Source organism: Dermochelys coriacea, chromosome 5 (genome assembly GCF_009764565.3).
Source record: "Dermochelys coriacea isolate rDerCor1 chromosome 5, rDerCor1.pri.v4, whole genome shotgun sequence".
Taxonomy (NCBI): Eukaryota; Metazoa; Chordata; order Testudines; family Dermochelyidae; genus Dermochelys; species Dermochelys coriacea.
In genome coordinates, this window is record NC_050072.1 from 93232450 (window position 1) to 93252290 (window position 19841).

The 19841-nt window shown below is 45.0% G+C and overlaps 2 protein-coding genes and 1 long non-coding RNA gene across 10 annotated transcripts in view; 1 reads left to right on the top strand and 2 right to left on the bottom strand.

Moving 5' to 3' along the window:
• IDNK (IDNK gluconokinase) overlaps positions 1-5781 on the bottom strand; it is a 43885-nt gene extending 38104 nt beyond the window's left edge. For 3 of the 5 annotated variants that reach the window (XR_005293202.2, XR_006281658.1, XR_006281659.1), the window contains exons 1-2: positions 5547-5781; positions 140-170 (exon numbers count right to left, since the gene is read on the bottom strand). Coding sequence is in view for 2 of the 5 variants with exons in the window: in XM_043515174.1 (XP_043371109.1) it covers positions 140-170; positions 3654-3776; positions 5547-5587 (195 nt within the window). In the remaining 3 variants the exon portion in view is untranslated. Of the gene's footprint in view, positions 1-139; positions 171-3653; positions 3777-5546 lie in introns of all 5 variants that reach the window. The other 2 variants (XM_043515174.1, XM_038403456.2) reach the window with 2 other exon arrangements.
• Positions 5782-10257: 4476 nt separating this feature from the next.
• FRMD3 (FERM domain containing 3) overlaps positions 10258-19841 on the top strand; it is a 256992-nt gene continuing 247408 nt past the window's right edge. Inside the window, exons 1-2 of one of the 3 annotated variants that reach the window (XM_043514613.1) lie at positions 10258-10435; positions 10601-10771. The gene's annotated coding sequence lies outside the window, so the exon portion shown is untranslated. Of the gene's footprint in view, positions 10436-10480; positions 10772-19841 lie in introns of those variants that run through there. The other 2 variants (XM_038403444.2, XM_043514612.1) reach the window with 2 other exon arrangements.
• On the bottom strand, positions 16063-19718 carry LOC119856202. 2 transcript variants are annotated; one of them, XR_006281363.1, is made up of 5 exons: positions 19220-19718; positions 18963-19146; positions 18673-18797; positions 17655-17771; positions 16063-16528 (listed from the first exon to the last, which is right to left on the bottom strand). It is a non-coding gene; the product is annotated as an uncharacterized LOC119856202 (long non-coding RNA). The 2 variants fall into 2 exon arrangements; XR_006281364.1 differs by lacking the exons at positions 16063-16528; positions 17655-17771 and adding an exon at positions 18188-18541.

Genomic DNA, 19841 nt, shown 5'->3' on the forward strand with positions numbered 1-19841 from the left:
GACAGATTCAATTATTCACAAATTGGTAATATTTACATATGACATAGGATTTTTTCCACTTCTAGCAAGTCATTTTTAGTTAAATTATAAATCTTATGTAAAATTACAATAAAACCAGTATAGTTAGAAAATACCATACCTTAGCTGCCAGCTGTGACCCAACAGTGGATCTATAAGAGAACACAGGGAGAGCACTATATAAACATTACTTCATAATTTTAACTTCCCCTTAAAATGAAGTGAGGTGTTGTCTTTCCTCCTTGGGATGGAACTGGTCATAGGAAGGTAGTAATTGTTATAGTACCTCAAACAAATCGTCCATCTAGTTCCTCATCCAGTCTCTAGCTTTAGCCAGAATCATATGTTTCAGAGTAAAGCATAAGTCCTCTTGTGCCCCAATAATCCTGATGTTCCCAAATCATAAGTGGTCAGAGATCATAACATCAGCACAGGGTGGATGTTCACAAACACTCAATTACCACATCAACATATAGAAAAAATAAGTATAATCTCCTATGAGGATAAATCCTTAAACATATAAAATCAACCCAGAGATACTATCAGGACTGTAAACTGAAGAGGCAAAAGCTGCCTACATACTTTTTTCCTCCTCTTCTCCAATATGTATGGTTAACTGTACCTGTAAAAAAAAACCTTTGAACTAAAAAAATCCCAATAAAACTTTGATCACTGTGTCAGGGAGAGAAAGGAAAGGGGAGGAGAGAGTGGGAATTATTCAACAGTAAGTGAGCAAACCAGAAATTCAGTTAGGATTACTTGATAATGTTCTGGTCTGGTAATATTTAAAAGGCTGAGGATACGCAAACATGGCATCTACCAGCAACATCATCTGTAAGTAATCTTTAGTGAATAAATTAGACTGGCCTTAGTTATACCTGAATTTTAGCAAAGATATAGTACATAATATCATACAGTTAAATATTCTGTGGCATGAGACCAAACTGATGAGTGCTTCACTTTAACACACAAGTACAACTATCACCTCTTAACTCACCCCACACCCAATATTATTAAATGAATTTTTTTTTAATGAATTGTAGGTAGTATGATTATTTTATTTATTACCTGTATTACCGTAGCACGTAGGAGCTCCAGTCATGGACCAGACCCTATTGTGCTAGGTGCTGAACAAACAGAACAAATGACAGATCGTCCAGAAACAAGCAGTATACACTATATCCATTGCTTGATTTCAGTCATCTGCAGTGGGTGCACAGGCCTCCCAGTGTCCCATGGGAGTGAAAAGTGCTATTGAAGGCATCAGTCATGCCCCCTGCCTAGCACATAATAGAACACTTACGTATGTTATCTGGCACCTAAGTCTTTGGTCTTGACTAAGAAAAATAGTCAAGTTTAGGTAGGGCTTAGCTAACACATGCTAGCTAGGCCTGATCTAAACTTGACCCTTTTCCTAGTGTAGATCCAAGGTAACATCTTTTAGCTTAATTTTAGCTGGTCATGTGGTAACCTAGGCTAATAATGAATTTTCTTTATATTTAGAATATAATAACGTGACATACTCTAGTTCTTTAGGGCAGGAGTTTAGCCTTTTTGTTTGTAAACCTAGCACCTAGCACATTTTGGGTACTATTGGAAAGAAGAAGAATATCTGACACATTAAGTTTAACACAACACAGCTATTATCATTCAAGTTATTAAAAAGAATTCAACTCACTATTGGAAGTTTTTAAAAGTTATTCTAAATTAAGATTTTAGAAACAGAGGGCTCCTGGTAAAACTTTGAAAGTTGCAGCCATGCTTGTTTTATTTGAAAAGCAGCCAGTTGTCGTCTTTGGTTACATCAGCTTGACAGTGACTTCCAGCAGTGTTTTACCTATCACAAGATGCTTTTAACTTTTAGACCAACAGAAGCTGCAGCATGTAAAGACATGATTATTTTTTGACTGAGGTTATATGCTGACAGCCTCATTCTAAATGATTGGGTGATTAATCTATGCAGAGTTGGATTTATTGATGAATTCAATGCCAACCATATTGTGAAACATATGCATCCACATTAAATATAAGGGAAATAATTCAAGAGTATATAATTAGGAGTACTAAGATGAAACTGAGAATGAAGAAATTTATCCTGGGAATCTGAAACACTTTCATCCTGAAGGAAGAAATCAGACTATGGAATAACCTCCTAACAGATGTGGTGGAAACCTCATTGATAACTTTATTTGTGTGAAACTAACTAAACTGGATAAAGCACTATAGGAAATAATTGTGCACTTCAAAGGGGAGTGGACCAGATAACTTGGCCTTTGGCCTGGGAAAGTAATTTTGATGTGTGGATGAAATATTAGTTATTTTCTTACTTCATGGTAAAAGATGGAAGGGTCCTTGGGCTGATAAATTTTCATAACAACTTCCAGAGTGAGATAACCCAATCTCTATCTTTTTATAATTCTAAGAGATGTTGGATAGAGGCCTGGGAATACCAGATGGTTTAATCCAGGAGTGGGCAACCCAAGGCCCATCAGGGAGTCCACTGGCGGGCTGTGAGACATTGACCGTCCGCGGGCACAGCCGCCCGCAGCTCCCAGTGGCTGCGGTTTGCCATTCCCGACAAATGGGAGCTGTGGGAAGCAGCAGCCAGCATGTCCCTGGCCCCAGCTCCAGCTGCCAGTCTGGGACCCCGGCTGACAGTCCAGGGCCCCAGCTGCTGGCCCCATGCCCTGGCTGATGGGCCCAGAACCCTGCCTTGAGGTTCCGCTCCCCATGCCCTGGCTGCCATGCCCATCCCCAGCTGTGGCCCCAGCCTTGGCCCTCTTAACCCTGTCTGTGTGGCCCCCCCGGAGCCACAGCCCTGCTCCCAGCCCCAGCTCAGGCAGGGGTGCAGACAGAGTTAGGGGGGTTTTGAGATAAAAAGTTTGGAGACCACTAATATAGCACTGATTTTTTTAAAAGTAACTTTTTTGGGGGGGTGTTAATGATAGCTGTTTCCGATGCTGCCTTTACTAGTCAATTCCAAGCATTAATTATTCTCAGCTAAAAATGTTTTTTCTCCTGTTTCTTACTTGCCCTTTCTCTGCTTTGATGTTCGTAAATCTGTCATATACTGAAAAAAGAAAAGGAGTACTTGTGGCACCTTAGAGACTGCTCAAATAAATTTGTTAGTCTCTAAGGTGCCACAAGTACTCCTTTTCTTTTTGCGAATACAGACTAATACGGCTGCTACTTTGAAATCTGTCATATACTGGTTTGTGATATTCACGTTATTTGTACCACTTTTAATCATATACCTTAGTTTTCTCCTTTTGATTCCTTTCTGCTCTTTTTAACCTCTACTTAGAACTAATGAGAATTTATCATGCAAGTTACACTCTTGTCTCTCTTCCAATTCTTCAGAAGTTCCTAAGATGCTAGTTAAAAGAGTGGATCTCAAACTTTTGTACTGGTGACCCCTTTCACATAGCAAGCCCCAGAGTGTGACCCCCCCTTGTAAATTAAAAACCCTTTTTTAATAGTTTAACACCATTATCAATGCTGGAGGCAAAGAAGGGTTTGGGGTGGAGGCTGACAGCTCGCGACCTCCCCTCCCCCGTGTAATAATCTCACGACCCCCTGAGGGGTCCCAACCCATAGTTTGAGAACTCCTGAGCTAACATGTTCTAACAATACACCTTTTATTCCAGTCAAGACAAATCCTGCTCGGTTCTGAAAGGAGTCTTCTCCAAGCTCTTTTCAAGCTAACAAGGGTCAGAGTAGTGTGAAATCTTGTCTGAGGAAGTCCACCCTTGAAAATTCTTCTCAGGGCCATTTGAAAAAATAAAAGAAGGTGGACGGGAGCAGGCACAGCTGTGAGTTCCAAGTTATTTGGTCCTTTTTACTTAGTTACAAGTCCAGGGAAAAGCTTCCCAGTCACTAAATCAGAAGCTTTGCTGCCAATGCTTCATATCTGTTGTCATCCTCCAAACCCTTTAGTGGGGGAAACCACAGCTGCACAGGGTCTCTATGCTTTGAGGTACACTGCATAGGATAATACTAATTCAGCATTAGGATCATACTAATTCAGGAACTCCTGCAGCGAGGACAGTGGTCAGGCAGGCCCTGCTCAACCCTCTAAACCTGATTTCCCCCTTTTTCCCTTGATCTGAGATCCCCTCTACCACAATTAGGGTGACCAGATAGCAAGGGTGAAAAATCGAGACAAAGCCCCAAATATTGGGACTGTCCATATAAAATTGGGACATCTGGTCACCCTAACCACAGTATCACTGGGGTCATCTACAAAGCAAAGTAGATACGAGTCGTGTTAAACGGTCAAAGGTCTATTCTAACCCAACAAGAGCAATTCAATGAAACTGTTAAGGCCGAAGTTATCCCTAATAAGCCCCACAGTGCATAATGGGTAGCTACCAGAACTGCTGCTGATGTGTGCTGAAATATCAGGAAACAAACGGGAAACTTTTAGCCTTAACTCCTCACTTGTGTCCATTTGTTATTCATGAGCTAGTTTTTAAAATGGTTTATATAGCTATGAAACAGAAGAAACTGAATAGTGTTCGAAGTACAGAAATAAAAATAAAGCTATCCTTCCGTCATTGACAACTCTTTACTAAATTAAACAAAATCCACTAATGATGCGTGCAAGGTGTACCACAGCCTGGCACAGGAACAGTGTGAAAATTACACAAAGCTAGTCTGGTGTGTAAAAAAGAAAAGGAGGACTTTGTGGGCACCTTAGAGACTAACCAATTTATCTGAGCATAAGCTTTCGTGAGCATCGGATGCAGTCGGTGGAAGTACTCGGTGGATGCATCCGCTGCAGTGGGCCGTAGCTCACGAAAGCTTATGCTCAGATAAATTGGTTAGTCTCTAAGGTGCCGCAAGTCCTCCTTTTCTTTTTGGCGAATACAGACTAGCAGGGCGGCGACTCTGAAGTCTGGTTTGTAGGCTCCTTGGGCTCAAGGAAACGTCCCCTCTGACTGTAATGAGGAGCCTGAGTCGCCCTCCGGCAAAACGCCCAAAGCTCCTTAGAGCAGGTGTGGTTTCGCGTCACCCCCGAAGGATGGGCCCCCCCCGCCCCCCGCTGAAAAGCGCCCTTGCACGAGATGGGCCGCGGCGCAGGCAAGTGCTACGGGCCACGGAGCAGCCTTTGGCTTAAGTCTTCCGTTGTTGCCGCAAAGCCCCTGCACCGCGCAGGTGTCAGAAGACTTTTCCCCTTTGCAGGCCGCAGGAAATGCCCCGCCCCCTCCCCCCCTTAAAAGACGGGTGGTGCTGCGGGGAAAGGAAGCGCTCTCCCGCTAATTTCCTGCCAGCCAGGGCAAGGCTGGGAGCCGGCCGCTGCAGCCGGAAGGGGCCGCGAGTGGTTTATCCGGCAGCCCCTGGCCCACGAGGGGGCCGGCTGAGACTCCGCACGGGGGGCAGCCGCCGCCCACCCGCTTTGCTCCGGGGGGGAGCCGAGCCCCGCCCCGCCCCGCCCCGCAGGGAAGCCGCCGTCCGGGCGAGGAGCTTCCCCCGCGGCGGGCTCCGGGGCGGCCCGCGCACGCCCCCGGGGAGGGGAAAGCACCTACTTCCCCGAGCCGCTCACTCCCATCGGCGCCAGCAGCACCATGCCGAGCCCGGCCGCAGCAGCCTCTCGCCCTGCCGGCTCCTTCTCCGCGGCCAGCCCCTGCCGCCGTCCCGCCTCCGCGGTCTCTCTGCTCTGCCCCTCCTCCCTGCCGCGCCTCCGGCTCTGCCCCTGGAAAGACACAGCGGCCTTTCTCCGCCGCTGTGCTGTGCTGTGCCGCTCCGCGCCAGCGGGGGGCCAGGCTCGCCTCGCCTGGGCTCGCTCTCAGCGCTCCTCCCTTTCCTGCCCTGGGCCCTGCTGCCTCAGACCACGGGTCCCTCCAGCTCAGTGCCAGGTGCCCCTGAGGGAATGAACAGAACAGGTAAACATCAAGTGATCCATCTTCTGTTGACCATTCCCAGCTTCTGGCAAACAGAGGCGAGGGACATCCTCCCTGCCCAATAGCTATTGATGGATCTTTCCTCCATGCATTTGTCTGGTTCTTTTTTGAACCCCGTTATGGTCTTGGCCTTCATAACATCCTCTGGCAGGGAGTTCTACAGGTTGACTGTGCATTGTGTCAAGAAACACTTCCCTCTTATCTGGGGGCAGCTTACTTGGCTGAAATTACTTGGAAATGCATCCGATGAAGTGAGCTGTAGCTCACGAAAGCTTATGCTCTAATAAATTTGTTAGTCTCTAAGGTGCCACAAGTCCTCCTTTTCTTTTTACTTGGCGTAAGAGCCTTTGCTGAGGGACCATGTCAAAGGCTTTCTGAAAAATCTAAGTACGCTGGCTCCCCCTTGCCCATATGCTTGTTGACCCCCTCAAAGAATTCTAGTAGATTGAGGAGGCACAATTTCCCTTTACTAAAACCATCTTGACTCTTCCTCAACAAATTATGTTTATCTATATGTCTGACAATATTGTTCTTTATTATAGTTTCAACCAGTTTGCCTGGTACTGAAGTCAAGCTTAGAGGCCTATAATTGCCGGGATCACCTCTGGAGCCCTTTTTAAAAATTGGCGTCACATTAGCTATCCTCCAGTCATCTGGTACAGAAGCTGATTTAAATGATATGTTACAAACGACAGTTAGTAGCTCTGCAATTTCACATTTGAGTTCCTTCAGAACTCTTGGGTGAATACCATCTGGTCCTGATGACTTATTGCTGTTTAATTTATCAGTTTGTTCCAAAACCTCCTCTAATGATACCTCAATCTGGGACAGTTCCACAGATCTGTCAACTAAAAAGAATGGCTTAGGTTTGGAAATCTGCCACATTCTCAGCTGTGAAGACCAACGCAAAGAATTCATTTAGTTTCTCTGCAATGGCCTTCTCGTCCTTGAGTGCTCCTTTAGCACCTCGATCGTCCAGTGGCCCCACTGGTTGTTTAGCAGGCTTCCTGTGTCTAATATACTTTAAAAAAAATGTGCTATTTTTTTTTTCCAGGGGAATTTCTGTTTGAGCTTCTGCCTCCAAGGGTTCTTCAGGCCTGAGTTGTTGCTTGTATTCAATGCTTGTAAATAGGCTTGGCAGAAGTCAATATTTATTTTATCATTTTGACAACTAACAGCAGTGTTTATTTTTAAGCATTTTTTCCATTTTAGTCAATTTAAAATTTAACAATAGCAGGAAATTATGAGTGGGGATCAGACAATTATTTAATTACAGTGGATGTTGAGATTCAATAAGTTAAAGCTTTATAACCGTTAAAACACAAATTGGCAACCTCACAACAAAATAAATACCCTTACATCAAACTCTAATAAGTTCTCAAGCAACATTTTTCTTACTTTGCTTCACTTTCAATTTTGATTATCAGTTTGTTGGTCTGGTGAAATTGACATTTGCCCACATTAAAATTAAAATATAGAGGTCCCTGGCTTGTGCCGCTTGCTCTTTAAATGGCAAATTCAAAAGGGTGATAATCCTACAAATGGCTTATGCCCTTCCCTCTATGAAACACATATGTGAGTCTATTATGTTCACAGAAGCTGATGAGCTCTGAAGTAGACAAATACACATTTATACACACAATGTGCGGATGGCCAGGTGATTGATCAAAACTCAAAATAGTGCTGGATATCTCTTAGATATATCTCAAACCTGTCACTCAAAATTAACTTTGACAGGCTTCATATAAATGTCTTAGAGTGGTTTGAATGTGGAGATAGTGGCTGCTATAACATTAGAAATTGCCAGCTAATCCTTTTGACGTCCTACAATTCTGTTTGGTTTAATGTGTAGGCAATTAGATCTTGGAGAAGTGTTTATAGTTAATTGTGATGCAGGATGTTTTTTGTTTTTAAAGCAGCTGAGCATACCAATGGTAAGCCTTAAGCCCTTGATCCCACAACTGGCTTTTTGTGAGCAGAGCCACAATTACAGTACAGGAGACTGCCTGCATGAAGCCACTTGCAGGATTTGGGGCCTCAGTGTCTCTGACTTAACTCTTAGGTCTAACTGCTGTTTACAGGATATATCTATGCAAAATAATTAGGCCTAGAGAGAAGGGAGGGGGCTTCGAGTCCATCTCCAGTTTTGCTACTGTGAAACAAACAACAAAACAACAACATTTTCCTTGAAAGTGATAGCATCATTCATAATAGACAAATTATTCTTTGAGAGACAAGGTGGGTGAGGTAATATTTTTAATCAACAGAAGTTGGTTAATAAGAGAGAGAAGATTTCAAGCTACACAGACTTCTTATTCAGGTCTGGGAAAGGTACTCAGAGTGTCAGTGTGACGTTCCCCTCTAGTGTCATCCGGACTGGTGATCTGCTCGGCCACTCCAATCCTTGACTCTGGGAGCCAGCCTTACCCTGCTCTGCTGTGAGAAACCCCACTCCTGGACTGTTCACGCACAGCCTCTGGCATGTAAGCTGCTCCCAGCTACTTGCAAGCGAATGACACTAGCCAATATCTCTGGTCCCAGACACAACTCAAGGAACCTCCGTCTTGCAGTGTCCAGTTATGCCCCCTGGATGCTGCAAGTTTATATGAGTTTGTCAATTTAACAAAGAACTTGATATGTACCAGGCTTGTTCTCCAAAGGGGCGCCTCTGACACGCTTCAAACCACACACACTGCTTCAGGTAGAATAAACAAACAGATTTATTAACTATAAAGATAGATTTTAAGTGATTATAAGTCAAAGCATAAGAAGTCAGATTTGGTCAAATGAAATTAAAACAAAATGCATTTTAAGCTGATCTTAACACATTCAGTGCCCTTACAAACTTAGATGCTTCTCACCACAAGCTGGCTGGTTGCTCTTCAGCCAGGCTCTCCCCTTTAATCAGCGCTTCAGTTGCTTGGTGGTGATGTCTGTAGATATAGGTGGAAGAATATGGCAAACGTCTCTTCCTTTTATCAAGACCTTTCCTTCCCCTTGACTTTGCCCCCGCACCCCCACCCCGCTTCAGTCAGGTGAGCATTACTGAGTCTCTCCAAGCAAGGTTGAGCAATTCCCCTGCTGTGGCCTCATGCGGATGAGTCATTGCACTGTAGCTTCCTTGCTGGACAATGGCTGTTGATGGGTTGTTTGACACCCCACCTGGGCGTTGATTACTTTCCTTGCTGTTGCCTCTGGGGAGCTAATATCTGGCTGATTCCCCCAACTTACAGCATGTTTTAGTGACAACGTATTACACAATTCTCATAACTTCATGTGCATTAATGATACACATATATGGATAGAGAAATGACTTTCAGCAGATCGTAACCTTTCCCCTGATACCTTACAAGGCATGTTTTATCCATAAGATCACGATTACATGAAAATGAGGAATATGGGGGTTACAGCACACTCCCCCAAGGTATAGAATGTCACAAACAGCTAAATACAAAGTTGAACAGATAGTTTACCATAAGTATTCTAAGCACATATTCTAAGGCATCATTCAAGGTGAAGGGGCTCATAGGACAAAAAGGGGGGTTAGTGGGTTACAGATTGTTGGAATAAACCATAAATCGAGTGTCTTTATTAAGACCATGATTTTTAGTGTCTAGCAAAGTTAGGAATTTAAGCTCCAAGGCGTCTTTTGAAAGTGTTATGCAGGTTTCCTTTGAGGATGAGGACTGATAAGTCAGATATGAGGTGACCACTTTGTGAAAAGTGTTCACTCACAGGTAATAGGGTGATTTTGTCTTTTATCATTTTCCTGTGTGAGTTCATTTGAGAGCATAGTGATTGGCTGGTTTCACCCACATAGTTGTTATTGGCAGTGGATGAGGCACACCACCTGTTGTGATAGGCAGGGTAGGATTTGTGGATCTTGAAATGTGTGTGGTGGAGAGTGCTGATCATTGTAACAGTGAGATATGTCTGCAAGTTTTGCATCTGTTGTTCTGGCTGCTTTGTCTGGTGCCGCTTTGAGTTGATGTGTAGGGGCATATAGACCCAAAAGGAATGTGTTGCAAGAGAGAAGCCTGGAAATGAGAAGAGAATCAGGGCTTTCCTGTCTACCTGTAAGGTTTGACTGAAAAGAGCCACAATTTAGATACTTATTGTGGAATTTAACCGGGGGAGTCCTGTTGTAAGTATGTTTGGGTCTTAAAGTAAAAGGATAATTATTTTGTTTTAGGTTTTTATGACTTTGTGATGAGATGGACTCCCCACACTAGCCCAGCAATAGCTGGATGAGGCCAGGTGGGACCAATCAGCTAATTAGGCTGTAAGCAGGGCAGCTTTAGGCTGGAGGTAGATAATTAGAAACAGGTTCAGCAGTGCAGGAGCAGGTGGGGCCTGTATAAAGCCAGACTTGTCTGGCTGTAGACATGGGGTGCTGCTGGGAAAGGTTGCAATCACTACCTGAGTGGAAGGAGTTAGTAGACCCTCCCAAACCCAAAGAGGGTGGGAGCTAGTGATGTATAGAAGAAGCCTATAGAAGAAAACAGCAGCAAGAGGTAAGATTACCCAGGGACCATGGCTGCTTGTTATAGGGTCCCTGGGCCAGAACCTGTTACCCAGCATAGAGGGAAGGCTGGGGTTCCCCTGCCAGTCATTGCAAATGGTAAAGGTATTGGCAATGCTAGCCAGTGGGTCTGGAAGGACTTTGAATTTATTGGAAGGGGAGGATCGTAGTGACCTGGCTAGAGGACTGAGCCACAAAGAAGAGACTGTAGATCTGAGAGTGAATAAGGCTGTAGAGTGAGACAAGATGGGGGAAGACACCACCACAGGGAGAGTACAAGCCTGGTGGAGCTAATTTTGAGGATGGCCAGCAGGAGGTGCCACGATGGGTAAGTGAATCGTATGATAGACTTGTTTCGAGGAATGATTATAACTTTTTATTTTATAACAAACAAGTGATGGAGCAATTCAGATGTGTATTAGCAAATGTTCCTTATGCTGCCTGACACATCAGCAATAGCCCTGTTTCAGTATTTTAACTACTGTTTACACCGCTTTGAGAAGCAAGAAATAACAAGACTGACTGACAGACACTGATGTATACGTACTGTGAATATTCTTCCAAACTTTTCTCTGCCCACTAGGTGATGGTGGAAATGATAGCAAGCATTTCCCAAATCATTTTTTACCCTTAAAATGGTTTCACTGAGTTTTTTGTGGTGGTGGTGATGATGACCAACAGCAACTACTTTGTTAGGGGATTGAGGGTGTGAGAAGGGCTGCTGATTAAGGCTGGGATTTTCAAAGGCGACTAAGAGTCAAGTGTCCAAATTGGCATTGTACACATCATTTTATATATGTGAGCCTGGTTAGTATTAAAATTATTGACTGGGGATTGGATGTGTTCCCTGAATTGTCAATATCTGATCTGACTACTAAGAATGTTGTATTAGAATATGTCCATTAGAGGCTAGGCCAACTATATAATTTCTTTAGATAGCTGTTTTCGAAAGACCAGTTGTTGTTGTTTTGTTTGTTTGTTTTTTTAATCCTATTTTTTTTTTAGCATAAGGATTTTTGCCATGTTGAGGCATGCAAATTTAGTTATATGGCTCCAATAGGGTTTCCAGTTGTCTCTGACTCTACTGAAGAAGGGCATGCTCTTTAAGGGCAGGTAAGATAATCGTGTAAAATAGCATGCAGCATGTATTTGTATGGTGATGCCGTGGTGCTCTCGCACACCAAAAAGATGAGCTAGTCAAATTCACTCACCTGACTTCTTTGGAAGTAGTACACTTTTTTTTAGATGTATAGAAACTGCCTTCTTTCCAGTGGTATCCGTCCTAAGCTCTAGGAATATGAAAGCTACACATCACTATAACTTTTTGTAGATAATCCTATAAAACTTTAAAGCAGACCTCCTGACCAAAACCTGAAGTGGCCTCCATTTATATTCACCTTCACCAGATCTGTTCCCTCCCCCCACACACTAGGAAAGCCCTGGAAAAGGGGTGAGTTTTACAGTGTGCCCTGAGCTCCACCAAATTTTGGCTTTAGCAAGCCCAGAAAGGAAGAGACTGTACAGTACTTAGCACTATGAGCTTTGATTCCTGACTGGGTCCTACCACAATATGAATAATAATAAAGAGGACCCCTCACCAATAATACTCTGCTGCCATCTGCTTCCTTCTTACACAAACTAGGGAGCTGATAGTTCAAGCACATTGGATAATACCATCTGCTTCAGTTTCAAAAGGAGAGAAAGGACCCAAACCACTTAGGACTTTAAAGGTCAAACCCAATGCCTGGAAATTTATTGACAGCAAATCCAAATTATGGAGCACTACCATAATCTGCTCTTTGCAAGATACACTACTTAATATGCTGGCCACTTTATTCAGCACTAGCTGCAATATCCAAGTGTTTTGAAAGTGCAGGCCCACAGAGTGTGTTGCAATTACTCTACAGCCTTTGCTTAGACAGAGAAATCTTCTGTTATAGGAATGTGACAGAAAAGAAATAGGTAGCATGCAGAAGGTAGATGAGCTGAGGCATAGGCACTGACTCCATGGGATCTCTGGGACTGGAGCACCCACAGGGGGAAAAAATAGTGGATGCTCAGCAGCCCTGTGGATCAGTGCCTCCCCCTTGCCCTCCAGCACCTCTTGCATGCCAGTGGCCCTGCTGATCAACTTCTCCCCCTCCCTCTCAGCATTTCGTGTGCACTACAGTCAGCTGTTCAGTGGCATGCAGGAGGTGCTGGGGGGGGAAGGGGGTTGAGCAGGGGTGGGAAGAGGCAAGGTGGGAGCTTGGGAGAAGGGGTGGAGCAAGTGTCAAGCATCTATGAGGAAGTCAGCTCCTATGAGCTGAGGCACGAACAAGTTTCTTAACTTGACTTGCTAGTTCTCCTCCTCCAAGTGATTGCACATGTCCATTCCGTGGTAGGTGTGTGTGTGTGTGTGTGGCCAGTGCATGTTGTCAAACTTTTCCCCACAGAGTACCGTGTGAGTGCCCTCTGGTACCTTGCACCACTGCATGCAGCTATAAATGGCTGCGCTGCCCTCATTTCCCCCCCCCCCCCCCACTTCCTTCTTACTACCAGTGCAGCTGTTGGAGCTCTGGTCTTTATATCTGCCAGTTTTCCCTCGTTTTGTGTGTATAGTAGCTGTAGAGTTAGTTCTTAGTCTAGTGTAGTGTGTTTAGATATAAGTAATTTTCTAGAATTGGGTTTCTGGGTCCTGGTGGGATACCAGGCTCATTACTGGACTAACGCCTCATTCTCCTGGCTTCAAGGCCTGGGACTCGTGTAACAAGACTATGCCAGTGAGCAACCCAAACCCCAGCTGCTTTAAGTGTCTGGGAGAGGCAAATGTAAGTGACAAATGTCCTTTGTAGAAGGTCCAAACCCCATTTGAAAAGACAGGGTACCTGCTTATGGAGTCTGCGCTTCCCCTGCCATTAGACCCTTTCCACTCGGAACAGGTACCAAGCATGTCCAAATAAGTTAGGAACATTCCCCCTGTTCTGACTGGGTCCCGAGGCAGATCCTTGTTGCTAGTCCCTAAAAAGAGACAACATAAGTCTCCCAAGGACTCAGTACTGGGACCTTTGAAGTCTGTGGTGAAGGCACTGAGCAAAGGCCAGGGCTCAGAAGTGTGCTCAAATAAGACACCCTCAGACAGAGTCTGTAAGCCAGGAGTGATTCCGGAGCCCAAGAAGGGTCTGAAACCAATCACTGAAGGACTGACGCACCTGTTGGTACCTCATACTCGGGAGCCCTTTTCAGTGCTGTCTGCACCTGAGGATTTTGAGGCAACCAGAGAGTTGCTTAACCAGTCAGTGCCAGCTTCCTGTGCTCTTCAGGAATCTTGCCTGGTACCAGGATTGGAAGTCCTGGCTCCAGCCCTAGAGCACTGTTCGGTACCAGTGGCTTCTATAGTTGTGGTTTGTCTCTGTACAGTTCTATCTAGAAGGAAGCCAGTGATGATCTTGCTGGCACCCCCAGCTCCAGACTTAATGGGGGGTATTGTTGGGGGTCAGCTCCACCCTGGTCTGAGAAAGCAGATTCCTCATCAGATTCCGAGGAAGGACCATATGTGTCTCAACCCAGACCTGCCAAGAAGCCCCAGTGGGATGCCTGCCCACTGTGATAATCTAAGGACCAATGCCCTTCACATAGCTGGGTCCTGCCTCCATATCAATGGGTCTTTTGGATCCCTTGGGGTTTCCCTCCACGTTCTAGAACCTCTCTGCTCCCTTCCCGCCCTTTGACATTAGCTCAACACCAGGAGCATCCACAGCAAGGTCACAGTCTTCTCTCCTCTGGTACCAGTACTGTTACGGTGCAGAGGAAACTGCATGCTCAGGACTCTCCTGTGGAGGAACTAGAGGAGGGTCCTTCTCTACAATTCATAGCCTCTTCTTCTTTCCCCGATGATGCAGTAGTGACTGAGGGCTTGTCTACGCTTGAAATGCTACAGCGGCACAGCTGCACTGCTCTCATTGGCGCAGTTAATCCATCTCCCCAATAGGCTGCGCTGTCAACACTGGGGCTTAGGTAGGCTTTACTATGACTCTCAAGGGTTTGGATTTTTCACACCCCTAAGTGATGTATTTAATACAACTTAATTTTCTTGTGTAGACCAGGCCTGAGTCTACTTTTTCCCCTTCCTGATGATTTCAGAGACTCAAGACTTGTTGAGGAGGGTGGCTGCAGCTCTGGATATCCAACCCAGAAGAGGTGCAGGAAAGGTCACACAGGCTTGTGTACATTCTAGCCCCTGCAGGATCCTCTAGGATAGCTCTCCCTATTAATGAGCTATCCTTGAACCTATCAGTGTTATGGCAAACTTTCTTCCCTGCCTCTGACTGAATACACCCCTGTATTCATACCCTGCACACTACTGTAGTAATCTTTATACAAGGTATGCCTTGTAAGGTATCATTTGAAAACTCATAATTTGTTTGTCAGTATTGTCTTGATTAAAATGAGTGGCAATGCTGTATGTGAAGTTACAAGATATTCTTGTAGGATATATTAACACGTGTTCCAAATGCCACAACCTTGCCTAGGCAGAAGACAGGTCTGCCTTGAACGAAGGAGTGTATGTTTCTGTTAATTAGCACTTAAGCAGTAAACAGAGTCATTGAGCAAGAAGGGAAAACAAAGGAAGTTCAAACAGATAAAATAACCCAGCAGGGAATATCCTTCCACATATACTGTCTCCTGGTTCTCAGCTGGAAATCTTTTTCAAGAGGGGGACAGAAACTATAAAGAGGGGACAAACACCCCCAAGGGATCTCCTCTCTTCTTGGGTGTGATCCTGGAGAAAGGCAGACAAAGGAAAAGAGCCATTGGACTCGGGTGGGGGTGGTGGTGGGGGAAGGATGGGGACTACTGACCAAACTCTTCAGGTCAGGAATGTTGTTGGATGCGTGTGGTGAGAAATTTTTCTTGAATCAACATAATTTGTTAGGCACTAGTAAACATTTTATCTTCATTTTTCTTGTAACCATCCCTGACTTTTATTACTCGTTATTTGTACTCATTTAAAATCTTGTACTCTCTTAAATTTATCTTTTTGTAGTTATAAATTTGTTTAATTTAATCCAGTGTGCTTAAGTGAATGTCTGGGTTATTACCTTTTAAGGTGATAAAATGGCATATTCTCTTTAAGGAATAACACTTAATATATTTGTATTGTTGATGAGAGGGGTGCGAGGTACAGAACATATATTTCCAGGGGCAAATCCAGGACTGGGAGTGCATTGGGGTCATTCTGCAGTGTAACCAAAGCTGATGAGAGCCAGAGTGTAACTGGCAGGCTGCTATTATACAGAGACACTCGGGGAGTGGCTTGCATGCTGGAAGGGTGTTTATGACCAGCCCAGGTGGGAGCTACTTCAGCAAGACATGGAAAGGCACCCAAGGTTGAAGGGCACGAGTGACACAGCCCCTCAGTCTGAGTTGTACCTTGATATGTCAGTCTCCACTGCTAAAAGGATGGGGAGAAGATATTCTGTCACTTCACAGGGATTTGAGCACTTCTATAACCACCCTCTTCCAGACTCCCTGGTGGTTGCTGCTGCTAATGAAAAAGAGGGACTTAGACACCAGGACTCTACCTCAAAAGAAAAGAAGCAAAAAAGCTAGACTTGTTTTGGCAGGAAACTTTATTCCATAGGAGGTTTACAGCTTAGGATCATGAAGCAGCAAGGCTCTGTGGGTTGATATGACTTCAGCCTATGGGATAATATCCTGAAGTTCAAAGACAAGCTTCCTGTTGAGGCAAACAAGAATTTGCTGCTATGGTGGAGGAGGGCAAATTAATTGCCAAAACAGCACTGCAAGCATGCCTGGATGCAGCAGACTCTGTGGCTCAAATTAGGACTTCTGCCATCACTCTGCGGTGTTCATCTTGGCTGCAGTCATCAGGTCTTCCCCTCGATGTGCAATAAACCATTCAAGACTCCCATTTGAAGGCCACTCGCTCTTTTGCAATAAGCTAGATGAGCAGGTTCATAGTCTTAAGGATCACCCTTGAATCCTTAAATCTCTGGGAATTTATACACCAGCAGCAATAAGAAAGCTGTTCTGCCCACAGCAGTCCCAATGGTTTCAGCCTTTTTTGCTGTGTTCCCAGAACCTGCCCAAAAAGAGGGGCAGGGGTTACAAGCAGTATCTTCCTCCTCCTGTCTCTTGAGCAGCTACTAGTTCTTTTAGGCAAACTAGATCCTCTAAACTATCATTTTGACAAGTTGGTCAAGAGCAGTCTATCACTTACCAGAGTACCATCTTTTCCCCCATCCCAATTTTTGCCAACCACCTGTTCCACTTTCTAAGTGCTTGAACCAACATCACCGTGGGTCTTAAGCATGGTGGAACTTGGATACCCCTTCAATTTATTTTTATCCCCAATTTACACCCCTTTCCCTGTCTCTCTTAAGGGACCACTCTCATGAGAGCGTGCTACTCCAGGAGGTCAAGTTGCTCCTCCTCGTGGGGGTCATACAGGAAGTTCCCATCTCATTCAGAGGGAAAGGATTTTATTTTTTACTTCCTGATCCTGAAGGCAAAGGGGGAGGGATCTCAGGCCTATTTCAGATCTTAAACAAGTTCTTAAAGAAAACAAAATGCTAGATGGTTACTATATTGTCTCTCCTTTCCTCAGACCCTGGGGACTGGTATGCTGCTCTCAACTTAAAGGATGCTTATTCATAGGCGCCGACTCCGTGGGTGCTCTGGGGCTGGAGCAACTACAGGAAAAAAATTAGTGGCTTGCTCTGCACCTACCGGCAGCCAAGCTCCCCTTGCCTCACCTCTGTCTCCTCCCAGCCCACCATGTCTCCACTCTTGCCTCCCTCCCGGTGCTTGTTGCCACAAAACAGCTGTAGCAAGCTCTGGGAGGTAGTGGGGAGGAGCTGGAACATGGTGTGCTCAGGGAAGGAGGTGGGGAATAGGCGGGGATTTGGGGAAGGAGTTGAATAGGGGTGGAGTTGGGGTGGGAACTTTAGGGAAAGGGTTGGAATGGGGAAGGAGGGGGTAGGGATGGAGTCAGGGAGGGGCCAAGCACCCACCAGCGCCAGAAGAAGTCTTATTTTCATATGGCTGTTCACCAGAACCACAGACAATTTCTCACATTCATGGTCAATGGATCCTTTTACCAATTTGCAGTACTGCCTTTCGGCCTGTCAGCAGCCCCTTGCGTATTCATGAAATGCATGGCTGTAGTAGTGGCGTTCCTGCAAAAGGTCAGGAGTCTGTTCCCTTACCTGCATGACTGTCTATTGAGAGGCCAGTCCAAGTCTCGGGTATTTTCCAGCATAGCCTCTATTCAGTCCACTTTCAATGCAGAGGGGCTCTTAATACTGAAAAATTTGTCCTGATGCCTGCCCAAAGAGTAGAATTCATTGGGGTTAGACCTGGACTCTACAAAGACCATGGCTTTCCTGCTGGACCTGAGGATTCAAACAAGTGGGTCACTGTTCTAGATCTAAAGGCACACTCTGTCACTATGGTTTGGAATTGCCTCAAACTTCTAGGACACCTAACGGTGTGCACTTATATGGTGCAGCATGCCAGGCTACATTCGGAAGTATGGTGTGGGCCAGCCTTGGTGTACTCACCAGCCCATTGTCATAAGGACATGGTGGTTCACAGGGCTGGCTCCAGGCACCAGCTGAGAAAGCGCGTACCTGGGGTGGCACCTGTGAAGGGGTGGCATTTCGCCCATTCTTGGGGCAGTGTTTCAGCAATTCTCTGGCTGCCTTTTTTTTTTTTTTCCTTCGGCAGTCTAGATGGCATGTGTTGTGTTTTTGTTGTTGTTGGGGCAGCAAAAATGCTTGAGCCGGCCCTGGTGGTTCAAGTACCTGCTCAGGTCTCCTCCTCCCTGGACTGGGGGGTAGAACCTGCAGATGTTTGTGAGGGCATCCCCTTTGCCCCTCCACAACAGTCACTCACTTTAGTCACAGATGCATCAGATCTAGGTTGAAGAGCTCACTCGGGTCCCCTTCAGACTCAGGGCCTTTGGTCTTCTCAGGATCTAAGTCTCCATATCAATATCAGGGTGCTTTGGGCTATCCGTTTAGCTTGAATGGTGTTCTTTCCACATATCAAAGGGTGGAATTTTTTGGTAATCTGATAACACAGCAGCCATGTTCTAGGTAAGCAAACAAGTGTGTGTGTGTGTGTGTGTGCAAGAGTGGGGGGCATTTAAAAAACTTATGCCAGGAGTCAATCCTCCTTTCAAATTTCTGCATCACCAATTCCATCAACCTGAAAACTGCTTACCTTCTGGGAGTGCAAAACACTGGCAGACCACCTGAGCAGATAGTTTTCAGGTCACCATGAGTAATCTCTTCAGACGTATGTGTCAAGGTTCATTTTCTAGTAGTGGGGGGACTCCCCAAATAGACCTGTTTGCAAAAAAACAAACAAAAAATGTCATCCTTTTTGTTCCCAAGCAGATCACAGCTTAGGTTCACAGACAGATGCTTTCCTCCTATTCCTGGTCAAAAGGCTTGCTATATGCCTTCCCTCCAGTTCTGCTCCTTCCCAAAGTCAAGCAAGATTCCACTCACCTTATTCTAATAGCCCCAGCATGGCCCTATCCACACAGGGGTTAGAGGAGTCAAAAACCAATCAGTCAGACGTCTGCTGCTATTCCCAAGAGATGTTGCAGTGATATCCCAGGACCATGGCCACCTCCTTCATCCCAGCCTTCAGGACCTCCACCTGACAGCATGGATGCTTCATGGCAACAACCTGGGAAAATGTTTCCTTTAAGGGAGTGCAGAAAGTGCTGCTAAGTAGGAAGCCTTCAAGTAGATCTAATTACCTTGCTAAATTAAAGATATTCTCCATTTGATCCATTATAAAGAGGTCTCCCCAGCTCAAGCTCCAATTTGCTGTATCTTGGACTATCTTTTGTTTCTGAAACAACAAGGGTTAGCTCTTAGTTCCATCAAAGTCGATTTGGCTGCTTTCCACTCTCCCGTGGATAACCAATCAATTTTTTCTAACCCGATGCCCATCAGATTTCTAAAGGGTTTGCTCAGGTTATACCCATAGGGTCATAACCTACTTCCACAGTGGAGTTTAAACTTAGTTCTAGCAAAGTTGATGAGTTGCCCCTTTGAGTCACCTTGTTCTCCGTTACACCTTCTATGAAAGTGGCTTTCATGATTGTTGTCACCTTGGCCAGGAGAGTAGGGGATCTGCATGCTTTAGTATCAGAGCCTCTCTATAATTTTTTTTTTAGGGTCCAGGTTTTCCTTTGACTTTGCACAAATTCTTGTCTAAAGTGCTGAATTTCACATTAATCAGTCAGTTTATTTACTGACTTTCTTCTAAAGCCTCATTTGAGTAAAAAGGGAAGAAAAGCTCCATACTCTAGATCGGGGTGGCCAACCTGTGGCTCCAGAGCCGCATGTGGCTCTTCAGAAGTTAATATGGGGCTC